Raw genomic sequence first — 15,216 nt, 5'->3', positions numbered from 1 at the left:
CACACACACACACACACACACACACACACACACACACACACACAAACACACACACACACACACACACACACACAAACAGAGAGAGAGAGATGAACACAGACACACACACAGACACACACACAGACACACACACACACACACACACACACACACACACACACACGCACACACACGCACACACACAGAGAAACACAAATAAACACACACATCCACGAGGGAGAGAGTGCTGCATGCTGGCACAGCTGTTTCACTGCAGACCCGCGGAGCAGATGGGAGCCTGGCAACAGCACGCGGGTCACACTGGGCAGCAACTGAAAAACGTTTAGGGAACGCTCGCAGAGAAAGCGCTCGAATTGACCAGCCTGGCAGCGGACAAAAAAGCCTCACACTGGGCAACAACTGAAAAAACATTTAGATAACGCTCGAAAAACGTGGCCTCCCCCCCAAAAAAAGATTAAGGGAGGCGCCGCCCCTCGCAAGGTTACATAGGTACAGAGTCTGCGGGATCAGGAGGGGGTCTATTGTTCCGGGGCTGTACGTCCGTAGATGTCAACATCAAAGTCAATGAAGCGCTCGTCTGATATATTAGTCAGATCAGTTCTGACCTGGGATGATAGATCAGGGGAGATAATCACATTGCTCTCAGATTTAAGCCTGCGCCGTATTGTGTTTCTCCCCCGTGGCCTGAATCTGTGGCTGTACCCTTTTGACCTTCCATAGTGTTCAAAGGCCTCTCTTCCACTCTGCCCTGAGCAACAAAAAAACACCGGGTCCGCCTCTGTCTGAGCCCAGATCACCTTGAGGTAGAAGTGTGCATGGCAACCCGCCTGTGAATTCTAGCAAAAAGAAATATAAAAAAGGGGGGTGTGTGGGGGTGGTTTGGGGTGGTTGGGGGGGGGGGGGGGGTAGTTGTGCCCAGATGGACGTCAAGAGCAGTTTTTCCACGTTCACTGAGTCTCCGGGCCCATCTGTTGACAGGTCCAGTTTTGGGCATCCTCCTCCCCGGCACGTGGAGGCAGCCTCCCCTGCGGATCTCCGGAGGGCCTCGGTGAGCCAGGTTGCCAAAGGAGGACCATTAGGAGACTGCAGGTGGCATTTAAGCCTGGGGAAAGATGAATTAGTCTGCCTCTGCAATGCAGAGAGAGGCAGTGGGAAGGGAAGAGAAGAGAAGAGAGAGAGCAGCAGGAGTGATTTTTTTTTTTTTTTTTTTTTTGCAGAGACATTGCCTGCTGCCTCCCAGGTGAAATCAAGGGGATGTGCACTGCATTGTGGGGGGAAAAAGAGAGAAAAAAGAGAAAGAGAAAGAAAGAAGTCTGTGGCCTTGAGTTGCACAATGAGGTGCTGCATAGCAGCTGACAGATCCACAACTAGGTGTTAGCTGGGCTCGTTTCTTTTCCCCGATCGGAGTTGTGCTTGGGAGGGGGGCCTTTGGTGGTCAATATAATAGCTTCCACTAATGGCCTGGCTGCTGCTCGCATGGTAATATACACATTCTATAGAAACACGTGAATATTCACCTGCACAGATGCATGTGTAGATAAACTCACAAATGCATAAACACGCAAATGCAAACCTACACACACACACACACACACACACACACACACACACACACACACTCACACATATACAGACACAGACTTTCACACGTGCACAGTCATACACAGAGAGAGAGAGAGAGAAATGCACACAAAAAAACAGACACACCTACACAGACAAACACACAAACACACACACAAAAACACTCACCCACACAGACGAATATGCACCCCCACACACACACACACACAAACAAATTAGAAACCACAGACACAAAGGCCTGTACAAATTCATTATGGCCTTCCTTTCAGAAAAAAAAGGGAAGAATCCCTCAAGAAAGCAGGGCCTCTTAGGAGGTGCCAAGACGCGGTGCCGTTTTTTTGTGTGTGTGTGTGTGTCGCTGGAACGTAACTCATTTCTCAAGGTCTAATTGCTTTTCAACACCTGGGTGATTGAGGGAGGAGCTGGCCACGCTTTATGTCCGGGTCCCTTGGCTCTCCTGCTACCGAGCATGCCCAGTTTGAGGCAAGAGTGGGACATTTCTTCCAGAACTGCAATCCAAATTGCTTTCATTTCTGGATTGTTTTTTTGCCCAAAGCAAAATGTTGCCATTGTGCAGATAAGCGGTACAGTAGATGTTGTTTACGGGTTGATCGACTAAAATGAGCATTGCGCTTGTGTACAGCTGAGGTAATGAAAAGTTTAATTTGGTAATTCATTCCATAAAAGGCGTCTCTAATACTACACCCAACCCAGACGAGGCCTGCATCTGATTGGGTAGGAAGATATGGGCGGAAAGGAATGGCCCGGAGTAGTGTTTCCTTTGTCCATTCGTCTTGAAGCCTGGAAACGCCCTGAAGCACATCACCACACAGGACAACAACACAGCCCACCTAACCCAGACTGGACTCACTTCCATTATTAGACCAAGAAAGCAGCCTACGGCACAGATCTGGCCCAGAGCTGGCATAGACGTGGCCCGGTGTCAACCCGACATCGTCATCATCATCATCATCATCACAGGTAGATTGCATGTGCTCTAGCTAGCTGATATCTCCACCAGATCCGATCCATTTGCATATTCAATCAGCTCGCCATTGATTCCTCCATCCTCACACACTCGTTAAAACACCATCATAAACAAAACGCTAATGCAAAATCTATAGGGAGTGCGGCAGCGCCGCGATAGGATAGGATAGGATGGGATGGGGAGGGGGGGCGGGGGGAGCGGAGCCATTATGGCGTTATCGCTCTCGCTTCTCGCTTCTCGAAAAAGGTCAAGACCCAGTCGGCGGGGGCGCTGGGGTCGTGCCCACATCGCGGCGTCGGACGAGCGCAGTAATCAGGACTGTTGGCACGGGCGCGTTTGACGGATGGCACTCTCGGGACGATGAGGTCGCCGTCGCTCCGCCCTTATGCTAATCCGATAAGTCAGCGCGGGGATGACTTAACGCCCAATCTTCTGACCGGAAGGTCAAGAGAGCCACGACGGAAGGCCATCGAGGACCTTTTTTTCAATCTGGTTATTAATGAGCCCCGAGCCTCCTTCGTCTTTTCTCTCACTCCTATTCCGTCGCTCCATCTCTCTCTCTCTCTCTCTCTCTCTCTCTCTGTCTCTCGTTCTTTATCTCATCCAATTCACCTTCGTCTGCGTCTGCTTGGCCATGATGCTTAAGCTTAAGATCTCTCATCCACTGACACTTACTAGTCTTTGCCCAAGCACAGGTTCACATAAATCCCCACGCTTTTATGGTCTCCAAACACATCTCGCTCTCGAAAAAAAGAAAAGAAAAAAAGGATGGTGGAGCTGACGGATGCTATCTCTTCCCTTGAGGTGGCGATGCCGTGAACGCCCGCGCACAGAAACAATATGGCCCTGGGGGCCAATGAGGTTGCTCTCTCCGCTCCAGTGAGTCCAGATGCAGCTGGAATGGCGTACCTGAGGCACGCGCGTCAGAGTGTCCCTATCCTCATTTGCCTCTCAGCTATCTGAGCTAGCGCTGGTTAGATAAGCATAAACACACACACACACACACACACACACACACACACACACACACACACACACACACACACACACACAAACACACACACACACACACACACACACACACACACACACACACGCACACACTCTGGGCCTGTGCCATCAGCAGCACAAAATGAGATCTGTGGAATGTGTTTGAATGCTAATTTGTTTTGTAAGGACATTTTAACAGTGTAATAATCTGTCATTTCCTCAAATGAATCCGCTGAATGGCTTTTCCTTTCGGTTGTACAGTAATGCGCCACTGCCAAAGTGCTACTAAAGCTAATGCTCTTTCTCCCAGTCCTTTTCACATGTAGATCACATCAAGATTTTAATTCACCCCTTTAATGGCTGAATACACAGCGTTCAGTCCGCGAACCATCCGTTATTATTACACTAAGCTGCCGGCGAGGTCAGGTCACGTAGCCTCCCATGTCTGCTTAACGCATCTGCTACATCACGGGAGGGGTGACATCTCATTTCTGCTGCGGGGCTGAAGGTCCTTCCGCCAGGGTCCTGATGAGCCACTTAACCCCAGTCATATTGGAGACGTGTCGGCCCTGAACTGGTGCTGAGCCCTGTGATAATATGATTATGGGCAATCACATAAAAACCAACAGAGAGCGGGGGGGGGAGAGAGCCTGCGTGGAGGTTAAGGAAAGCTAATAAATAACTCTCAGTCTCGGCCATACCATAAACTAAGCCTTCCGAGAGATATACAAGGCGTCGGAAGGGGACAGGGACACAGGCAGAGGATTATCGCTTTGTGAGATACCGGACAAAGAGAGCCTTGGGTGGAACACGGGAAAGTGGGGAAAAAAGTCCCCGACCGCGCGCGCGAGGACTTAAGAGTTGACAGCGGGATTTGCGGGCTCACCTCCTACCCTGAGACGACATGATTCAGAGTTTGTGTTTGTAGTCACTCCAGGGAGCATGCTGACCCCGTTCAGATGTGGCGTGAGCTTTATACGGTTCCGGAGTTGCTCCAGCAGGGGGTAGGGCTTTAAAGCAGCCTCTTCTTGTCCTCCTCTTTACTGTCAACCCAGCAAATCTTTTGTGTTGATTTAGGGGGATAGGATGGGGTTTTGATAATTTTTTATATTTATTGAGAAAACTACAAGTGAAATGACATGGTCAGTGAATTTAGCAGCATTCACTGATTTGACCTGAGGTGAATGGAACTGCGTGTATCTGACTCACCTCACTTTGGAAACCTTGTGTTTGTTTAAATTGTGCTATATAAATAAAGTGGATTGGATTGGATTGGATTGGACTCACCTGAGCATAGTGGTGATGTGATGACCGACTGACCCTGTGGACGCTCCAAACCCCCTCCAGGTAGTGCTGGGCGTGGACGGGCAGAGGGGTCACTTTGGCCAGACACGGGGGCGGAGTGCCCCCAGACGCCCCCGGACCGGCCAGCCACCCGTAATCTCTCTGCTTGTCCCCCGACGACGACGACGCCGACGCCGACGGCCCGTAGGGCTTGGCCGCCGACCGGGCGTGGGAGCTCTGGACCGACCAATCGCGCGACGCCTGGTGCGCCGAGGGCAACGTCACGACGCTCTGCGCGGCTGGCCGGGGCGGGAACCCCGAGAAGGGTCCTGGCTGCGGGTCGGGCATATCTCTGGCCAGCTCCAGGGCCTTCTGCAGGGCCAGGCGTCTCAGATAGTGCAGGGGGGTGCCGCACACCTCACAAGAGCTCCCGGCTTGCCTCCCGCGGGGCGGCCATTCCAACGCCTGGAGCTTGTCGAGCAGGAACGCTGCAAAGCTGGGATCCTGCGGAGAGAGATGGCAGGTCGTTAGCCATATGCTTTGGTACGAGCAATATTCAGTCAGGGAAAACCAAGCGCAAATGGAACCTGTCTGGGTTGGCCAGGCAGGAAAAGCGTGGCCATTCTTTGTGACATTGTGTCGTTTTATATGTGACAGGAATTCTGAACGACATAGCAGGAAAAAATGAAAAGGAGAGAAGGGACTTCTACTGTTCACTTCAAAATACAGTATGTTACAGTAAAAAAGAGCAGAAACAGTATGAAAATATGCCAAACCAAACACACACACATAAATGTAGGTATACCAATACACACAAACACACACACACACACACACACACACACACACACACACACACACACACAAAAAAAGATGTCTTTGGGGAAAAGAAAATTGCACATGCCATTGGATGCGATGTCAACAAGGACCCAAAGCAGACTGCATCTGTTAGCAGACTAAATGATACCTTTCAAGGCACTGTGTGATCTCAACAAACCACATGCTGTGCGAGAATAATGAACCTTTTTACAACAGTGTCCATTGGTAACATTTAGAGACAAATAACACCTGGAGGCTAACATCGATTCCCAACCTGTTGGCAGTTTATACATCAAATAGACGCAGCAAGGAGGGATGCAGCGATCGGTTCAACACGTTGCCTTTGCATTTCAAAAAACCTTAGTTTCATGTGGTAAGGAGTAATAGAATAAGAACAGTAGAGGTAAGTGCTTTTCAGGACACCAAAGCGAGAGATCTCTTTCGCCCTTTAAAAGCTGATGCTAATAAGAGAGGCTAATTGCTCCGGATAATGCCGCACCAGAACTCTTTGCGTTTAAGGGTTACCTCAAAGGCAGATGCAACGCAGGGGAAGAATAATGTGTGGGTAAGCAATAATTATGCTTTTTTTTTACAATGTACTTGTAACAACACGTTCGCAAGCCTGTAGGACCACATTTCTACTTACCATGGACTTTCAAACTAAATCTGCTTCATCCTAATACGCATTACACAAAATAATCCATGCAATAACACAAAAGTAATTACACGAAAGGATGCCTGCAATTACATGACAGGAATTCTGTGCTACTTTTTGAAGTCAAGTAGCCCTAAAACATAAGGCAACTTGCCAAATGGTAGAAAAAGATTCAAATCTACGGAGGCCGTTTGGCCTATCTTTGATGACGCTTCACAATAACAAAGGTGAGCTTGTGGGATATAAGCAACAAGTCGAAGTTACGGCTCCTATCTTAATTACTTCGCCTCGAGCCTGAAGCCGAACTTGAGCACATGCTGATCCGACCCAACAGCTGTCCTTACCTCAGCACAATGCATCACCCCCACAGCCCCCGCGGCCGACATTGTATATAAAAGCTGATTTAGGAGTCCTAATAAACTCAGCGGCGGCCTTCCTGCTGATGCTTCTCCGTCACGCATGAGGACCTCGCCGACCGCCACCCACTCCACTCCACCCCTCTCCGCCCCAGCCCCCGCTCCACCCATCCACCCATCCACCCATCCACCCAGCCGGCATTGCTGTCGCCCCAAGTTTATGCGCGCGGGAGTTAAGGGGGAGGTCAGGGATGGAGCGGGGGCCCCTCATCGGTATGGCGAAGCGTGCTGATTGAGTGCTTTTGTCTGGGTCTGGAGGATCGTAAGGCGAGAGAGTTCACCGGGGAGGACCCGGGGACGGCTGTGCCAGATGCCTCCAATCTGTTCGCACGTTCCCCAGGAGCGGCGGGCATTTCTACGACCTGTTTGGAGTTTGACTTTGCTATGTTTTTTTTTTTGTTTTGCTGCGCCGGCGCTTTTCGGACTCGCCAGGGAGAGGTCATATAGATTTCCATAAAATGAGTGCCACTATTTTTACTCATGGCGATCTTTCCTAAGTTTATGTTTCCTGTAAGAACAATATTTGTCAAGTTTTACAGTAATCGCATGATGAAAGGGACTAGACCAGTCAATAGGCCACAAGTAACAAGTTCTCAGGATCAGGCCGCTGTAATCCCTTGCAAAACGGCAAATTGGATGTAAGTTTGCCAATCAATTGGGGTACTCATTAATTTGGGTACTCATTCAACTGTTTACACGCTTTGAGTACAAACAAATAGGGCTGAACAAAAGAGCTAACCAGTGTTCCAATAGTTCATCAATTCAAACTCAAGTTGATCCAGTTTTCCAAACACATTTCCTCTCAGCCTCTTAATTTCCAACTGCAAGTGTTGGGCACAAATCCAGGCACACAATTAAAACCCACTCACTCAAAGGTGCAAGGACACTTCTGCATAATTCAACACCCAAGCACAGCGCTGGTGATTTTTCCTCATTTCTGTCTTTTATAGCACAACAGGTGCACGGTTTTCTAAGGAACATTTGTCAGACACAAACATGAAATCACAGAACTTGTGTTGCACTGACGACCCTCCTTCCCCCTTAGACAATGGGCACTGTAAGGCCCCGGCGAGAACCACAGGGCGGCCCATTGTAGTCGGGGCTTAAGACGAGGCTGTCGTCTGCCTCGGCTATTGTGGCCACTGGGGTGCGGTGGCCTTTGTGGGACAAACGCACAAAAAAAAGGTTAGTGACCTTTTCATCATGAGTCAACACCCTCGAATGGGCCCTGCGCTGCCTCGGCTCCACCCAGCGCGTGTAGCAGCCCCGTCGTCCCCAGACTGGAGTGGGGGGTGGGGGGTTGGGGGATTGGGGGGGTTCAGCACGGGCGCGCAGGCACACTTCAGGGCCACTTCAGAGGAGCGCATTGTGGCAGTGTCGTGCCGCGACCCCAACCAGGCCGGGACCACCTGTGCCTCTCCTTTCACCGCCCCGACGACACAATGCGAGGGGTATAGACTTGCGGAGGAGTGGCGGTAAACATGATATACAGCGCCACATGTCTGCAAAGGGGGGGCTCACAGATGCAGCGGCATTGCGTTTTCCCACAGGTATCAGATGAACGCCTCTCTGAGCACACGATAAGAGAGAGAGGCATTCTCAGGAACTAAGCTTGCAACATAACATGTCCTCTCTGGCAAAAAGCGCAGAATTGGGACATGAAGAGAAAACAGAGTGAGATAAACAGTGTTTGTAGATCCCAATGTGGACTGAGTGATTAATAAGCCTACTGAGGCTTCATCAGTGAAGACATACAATGTCAACATGTGCTGGCTGATTGCATTCTCCATTGAGGAACAATTGCCTGTGAAGCAATTTTCTGTTCAGTTAAGCAAGCATTGACCTGACAGGAAAAGTGAGAGAAAGGGCTGGATGGGAGAATTTTTTCCCCCACTTTCTTACACAAAAGGAATCTGAGCCTCGCATCAAGAATGGATGAAAGACCTGGAGCAGCACAGCACGTTTCTCGGATATAATCTCAGATTTTTACACTCGGCTTTGACAAAGAGGGAAAAAAAAAGAAAGAAAGGAAGAACTTCCTGCCAGTAGTGAGAGTCCCTACTTTCTCACACAAGTGTGACTTCCTGTCGGAGATCATGGAGTCTGGCTGTGAACTTGCCACACAATGATGCCTGGGCCTGTTTTCTTAAACTTTTAACACCTATTCATAAAAAAGCGTCAGGGTCAAAGCAGCCACAGTTGGTGTCCAGTTGGTGTTTAAACAACAACAACAAAACAACAAAACCACTCTCTCCCCCTGCCTTTACAAAAACGTTACGACCACTGTTGAGAGAGATGCCCGGGCTTTAGAATAGAGGGCTGGCTCCGCTGGGCTGTTAAGGCACAGTTAAAGAGTGTGTTTACAGCTGTAGCCAGTCTGACCCAAAGGCCCGCTCAGACTTTCCCATTCGCATACTGAAACACCCACGTCCACTTGTTCCGCCATTAAAGAGCATTAGAATCCACTGAATGCAGACTCAGGGTTTATGTAAGACACATTAAAGAAGAACCCTTAAATCGCAGAATTACTGACTACACAATTCTCCCGAGCAAATATTGCTCAGCAGAAGAAGAAGAAGAAGAAAAAAAAAACAGAATCCACTCTGCAAAAATGAAAGTTAAGAAAACAATCCTCAAAGGCACAGCAGTAGCTCGTGAAAAATATCTGCGTTGAGGAAATAAAGGCGCCGTTTGGAATTAAATACATTCCACTTCACAGCAACTTAAAAGCTACAGTTGGTTTCTTCTGTCTCATTAAATGAAGGATGCCTACCAGGTCTGCAAGAACAAGACAGACCCTGCATTTATACTGACAATAACATAAAGTACTAAATAAAACACACAGTAAAATACAGGCATAGCTATATTACCTTGTGCTAAATGCATTGTGAATTGTAGCTAAATTCAGCCCTACCTCTGGTGTCGGAGAGTTGGTTCCAAGATGTTAAGTTTCCAAAGGCAGGCTTTCTTTCTCCTCTGTGCTAGTAGTGTGAAGCCCTCAGGCTCTCAGAGTCAACTGAGGAGCAGGCTGAGGGACCGAGGGGTCTAAGGGCCCATGGGCGGACCTGCTCTCACAGGGCCCCCGTAAATCACCTCTTAGCCTATAAATCACCTCCCTGAAATTTCAGGGATGGCCCTTCACCCCTGCAGTTGTCTGTTGACTATCTTTACTTTTCCTTGTTTTTGTCTATTTATAGCAACAGTTGCTAACCAAAACCAAATTATGTCACTTAGCAAACGTGAGAATGTAAATGTGCATGTCCACAGTTACAACAAATGGATGTTGTTGTAAAGTGTTCCAAAACACATTTTCACAGATTGATTACTACCAGCATAACAAGACAAAATAGAGGAACAGGATATAAAAAATAATCACCAGCCCACTAGCTCAGCCAAGGCTAGAGGGCTGGCTAAATTAAAGCGAATGATAATTTTATGAATCTAAAGCTAATGAACTGCTCTCCAGCAGGAACTGAGTTGTCTCGGCAGCTCATGAAAACTGCCTGGATACCTCTGCACTCCCCTGCTGCCCGGAGTGGCAGCTTCCCTGCATTTATTTACATTGCTAAAGCCCTCAAGCTGGCGTAGGTGGAGCACGTCTGTGCTGTCTGCTGTTTTCACAAGAGCGCTGGGGTCGTAAACATTACACAGACAACACCACAATGATGCCTCCTTGCCTCCACAGAGACAGCACATTACACCGAGTAGCAGCTAGGTTAGCCATATTGCTGTACTCAATGATGAAATCCTTAACAAAAAGAGAACCGCTTACTAGTCTTTTGAAGCGTAGATATCTTTGTAAATAGGTGTAAAACAAGCATGAAATTACATAGATACTGCCTCTCCTTGATGCTAACAGATACTGCCTACTGTTGAAGCATTCCTTTCATGTCTAGACTATGCATTTGGAACACACAGGTAGAAAGTTGGGTCCAAAACCAGTGGGACCAAAACAATGTCAACATGAATTACAATGGTGACATTTCCCAACTCCTGCCACGCTCAGCTTGTCTTGAGAGCAGGTCCTCTTTGTTATGAGGAGCCGCTAGCCTTTCCTCCCCTGGTAACCGTTGAGATGTGCATATTCATGCGAGCGCAGACAGCAGACGTCTAATTAAAATACCTGTGTAGAGCTTGTCGTCAGGGGACATCCCAGAATGCTAAGCAAGAGTTTACTGGCATCCCAAACACGTAAATATGGCATGTGATTTAGGACTCACCCACAAATATGCACTGTGAACAGTGTAACTCTAATCAGTCCTACAGTAGCCTACATTTTTGACCCACTTCACTCTTGACTTGACTGGAGCCACTCTTTTACATATTGTAAAGTGTTTCCATTGCTGCTTTTCTAACGGCATTGTCTCTTTTTAAAAATAATAACGCAAAATAATTGAGTCGTCTGAGGAAATGTCGACAGGTCACTACTACTAGCCCAAAGGATGCTACAAGGCTCTGTTCTATCCTGGGGGCAGCGGCTGCTCATTACCGACTGCATGTGTGAGAGAACCGCCTCAGTCTGGTACAAAAGAAGGAAGCATTTGTCGTTAACCTGTATGTGTGAGGTGAGAATTAACACACATACATTACACACACACACACACACACACACACACACACACGCACACGCACACGCACACGCACACGCACACGCACATGCACACGCACACACACATACATTATTCTTATCTTAAAAGGTTTCCATATCTATGTTATTTAAAGCCACTGCCCTCTATGTATGTGCTGATTAGCCTAAGTTCAGAGCTTCCTTCATGCAGGTGTTTGGCCATACATTCATGTAATGAAGAAAAACAGCTCATGTATCTGCACAGTGCCTTGGCATATTTATGCCAACAGAGCACAAGTTCACTTCCTGTTAGCTTATCTGGGCTGTTGTATCTTGGACTCTTATCTGGTCCCTTGCGAATCTCCACAATTGGCTAATTCTAAGTCAATTAGCAGGCAGGAAACAGGAAGTGAACCATATAACCACTGACAGCAGAGTATTCATCCTGGGATGTGGACTGCAGTTCTGGGACACCTGACAGCACTGAACAATACTTACCATTCATTAGTGGTTTAAAACCAAGTGGAACAGAGTGTGAAGTAATGTACAGAAATGTACCCCACACCATGTTCTGTGCCGGTATGATGGATACTGGCTGTCAGTCATTAAGACAGATGGGGAAAGTTCTCACTATTAGGTGCAAACAGATTGCTACCATGCAAAAGGTCATCTACTTAAAAAAAAAGTGTGTAGGTTGTCTCATTTGTGCTCCAGTGTTCCAAGGTTCACTGAGACACTGAAATAAGGTAATTATTTATAGGCCGGCTGAATTAATGAATTCATAATATGTCAGTACAAAGACCCTACCCATCCATGTGGAATCTAGGTGTATCCAGACGGTCAGTTATACTGAGTTCTGGTCACACTGGCTCCACATTGCATTTCACAATATTCTTTGAAATGCTCTGCAGCAATTCCAGGCTGTTTAACAATGTACCTAGTCCTGGGTCAGAGCACCAAGAACAGTGAATTAGTTTGATGACCATGGAGCCACTTAAATAAGGACCTATTTACGCACAGTCTGCTGCTGTCTCAGAATTATCCACTCGCTTCACAGCATTCTTGCTGGCTAGTCAACTGACCTCTCCATGAATGCAAACACGATCACTGATTAGGCATAATTGTCGCCGTGGCGATTCCAGAAATAAAATATATATATATATATTTTAAAAAACGACCACTCATTCAGTCTGGAATGGATGACTGCGTACACAGCAGTCCATTCTCTTTAAGGTCAGCTGGCCCTGTGCTGCCATCACCTCCTCGTCCGAAGAAGACCCGTGGAGTGGACTCCAGGGCCAAAGCGGAGGCACGGACAGCACCAGTACACGGGCTAATGACACAGGCGTAATTGACTATGAGACGAGTGGGAGATTCTAATGGCGCGGCTTAATAGAGCAATTACACTCCATTACCGTCGCATCCCGCCCAATAATCCCCCATTATAACGAGGAAGCGCCCCCAATGATGGAACGCGCTTTTGATGACACACGATTACATTAAGCGTTCAAGTGGCCATGTTTGATTTTTTCCCTTTCTTTCTTTCTTTCCTTCTTTCTTTCTTGCTTTTTTTTTTTTTTTTGGATGGCACACTTTTAATGATGACCGCAGTGTGCACCCTGATACAATGTCAGCACCAGTTATGAGAACACATTTCCCTGTGACAAAAAAAGTAGGACAGAGAATAAAGTGGGGAAAGTTGAGTTATATAAACTTGATTTATCATTTCTGACTTCTGGTGAATAGGCAGGTACATACAGCCACATACACAAGCATGTAAACACATAAATATACCCTCTCTCCAGACTCTCTCTCCCTCTCACACACACACACACACACACGGAGAGAAGGAGACACACACCCACGCACACCCACACCCACACCCACCCACACACACACACCCACACACACACACACACACACACACACACACACACACACATACACAGAGTAACATTTCTCTGTAAATGTGTGAGCCATGGGGCCTTTGTGAGTAAACGGATGCCTGTGATCATGGTGTGAAGCAACCGGCAGCGCTAGACATGGAGTAATGGGTTAATAAATTAAAAGCCCTTCCCCCTACTCCCTACTCCCTACTCACAGTCCCCTGCTCTGCTCTGCTCTGTGCAGTGGGGTGCTGGTGATTGACAGCACATTCATCTATATGCAGCCTTCACATGGATGTCTGCAGAGCAGGAAAAACAACAGGCAATCGCCATGGAAACGTAAACATACAGTAAATCTTTGATGAGGCCACACTCAGGCGGGGTTGGGTGTGTGTGTGTGGTGTGGGTGTGGTGTGTGGGTGTGTGTGTGTGTGTGTGTGCGTGTGTGTGTGTGTGTGGGTGGGTGGGTGTGGGTGTGTGGGTGTTTGGGTGTGTGGGTGTTTGGGTGTGTGGGTGGGTGGGAGGGGGGTTATAGTGATGAACAGACTTTTATTCCCGAGTATGTTTTTATCCTTCGAAACAGCGCTGACAAGGAAAAGCGTGGACGTGATTTGTTTACCTCGGGTTTTCTATGTATGTGTGCATTCAAGACTCTCAGATACTGATCAAAGCCACGCAGGTGTCAGATGAGAGTGCTGTTACATAAGTGAACCCAGTTGCATGGAATATATATTCACACATTCACCAGACAACCATGCTTCTTCCATATAAGCACTGTTAGGGTATTGCGTAAGATAGGCGGGGAGTTGTGTTTGTGTGTCCCGGTTAGTAGAGACTCTATATCAAACAGAATATATGCTGTACAGGATATGCAGGGGGAAATAAACAGGGCACAAAGTTGTGCTATCTACTGAGGGCTCAAAGGGGTTTAATCCTCATCCTGATTGCTATGGACTTCTATTGTTACCAAGCAGCAAGCCTTTGGAGCACGCTAACAATGGCCATTTAGCCATTACATCAACTGGGACTAGAAGGACAATGCCTGGGGCCATTTGGCAGTAAGTGGGACCTGGGAGTCGCTTCCCCTGGTTTGCTTAACATTCAAATGAGACACACAAGGTCCCCGGCGAGGACTGTCAGTGCTCGGTGGAAAAGGCGGGGAGTGTGTGTGTGTGGGGGGGGGGGGGGGGGTGGTGCCAAATGAAGATGGGGAATCAAAATGTCTTGGTTCAGGTCTGATCACGTACCAGGCCTTACGGTTGGATGTGGCAGCAGAGAAGCGAGATGATCTGACTGAGACGGATACAGATGAGGGGAGGCGAGGAGAATTGGTCTACCAGTGGCATAAAAAAAACCCCAAGGAGCCACTGAAGCATCATTAACACTAAAGCACTCCGTATCAGTGTAGCAAATTAGCAGAAGGATAAATGCGATTAACTGTACAAAATGAGCGAAATTGAAGAAAGGAGAAAAGAAAATCAATTTCTCAACACTGAACTGAAATAATCTCATCCCGTGGACTGAAATGATCTCTTTTTTCATTCTCATATGCATGTTTGTTCAGATTTATATCAACTTGGCCCAGGGGCACAATTACACTGATGGCTTTTGCTTCATTTAAGAGTATAGAGGTTTTCTTTTTTTTTTCACTGAATGGAGAGGAGAAAGCCACAGTGTAGACTACACACAGTGCTGGGGAGAGACGGATCAAAAAATGAGCTCTCCCCAAATCCCCAAATACCGCTTCATACACAATTATCTGTATTAGATCAAGGTTAGGAGGAACACGGCAGCAAAACATCAAGGCTACAACAACACACCAGAGGGATAGGTGTGAGTGTGTGTGTGTGTGTGTGTGTGTGTGTGTGTGTGTGTGTGTGTGTGTGTGTGTGTGTGCACTAGTAATGCCCTCACACATCTCCAGTATATCTTTGATGAGATTGCCATTTAGACCATATGCACAATTTCTTGGTCATAGTATCAGAACAAAAATACATTTATGATGGCTACCTTTAATGGGTGACAAAGAA

The 15,216-nt window shown here is 47.6% G+C and overlaps 1 protein-coding gene across 1 annotated transcript in view; it reads right to left on the bottom strand.

The window, feature by feature from the left end:
- The window catches only part of kif26aa (kinesin family member 26Aa), a 92,046-nt gene that overhangs the window by 59,228 nt on the left and 17,602 nt on the right, over window positions 1-15,216 (bottom strand). The window contains exons 3-4 of the mRNA XM_062551377.1: window positions 4,847-5,347; window positions 952-1,128 (exon numbers count right to left, since the gene is read on the bottom strand). Coding sequence (XP_062407361.1) covers window positions 952-1,128; window positions 4,847-5,347 — 678 coding nt within the window. The remainder of the gene's footprint in view (window positions 1-951; window positions 1,129-4,846; window positions 5,348-15,216) is intronic.

This window comes from Sardina pilchardus, chromosome 12, assembly GCF_963854185.1.
Source record: "Sardina pilchardus chromosome 12, fSarPil1.1, whole genome shotgun sequence".
NCBI classification, from domain to species: domain Eukaryota; kingdom Metazoa; phylum Chordata; class Actinopteri; order Clupeiformes; family Clupeidae; genus Sardina; species Sardina pilchardus.
This window is presented reverse-complemented; position numbering and strand designations above follow the sequence as displayed.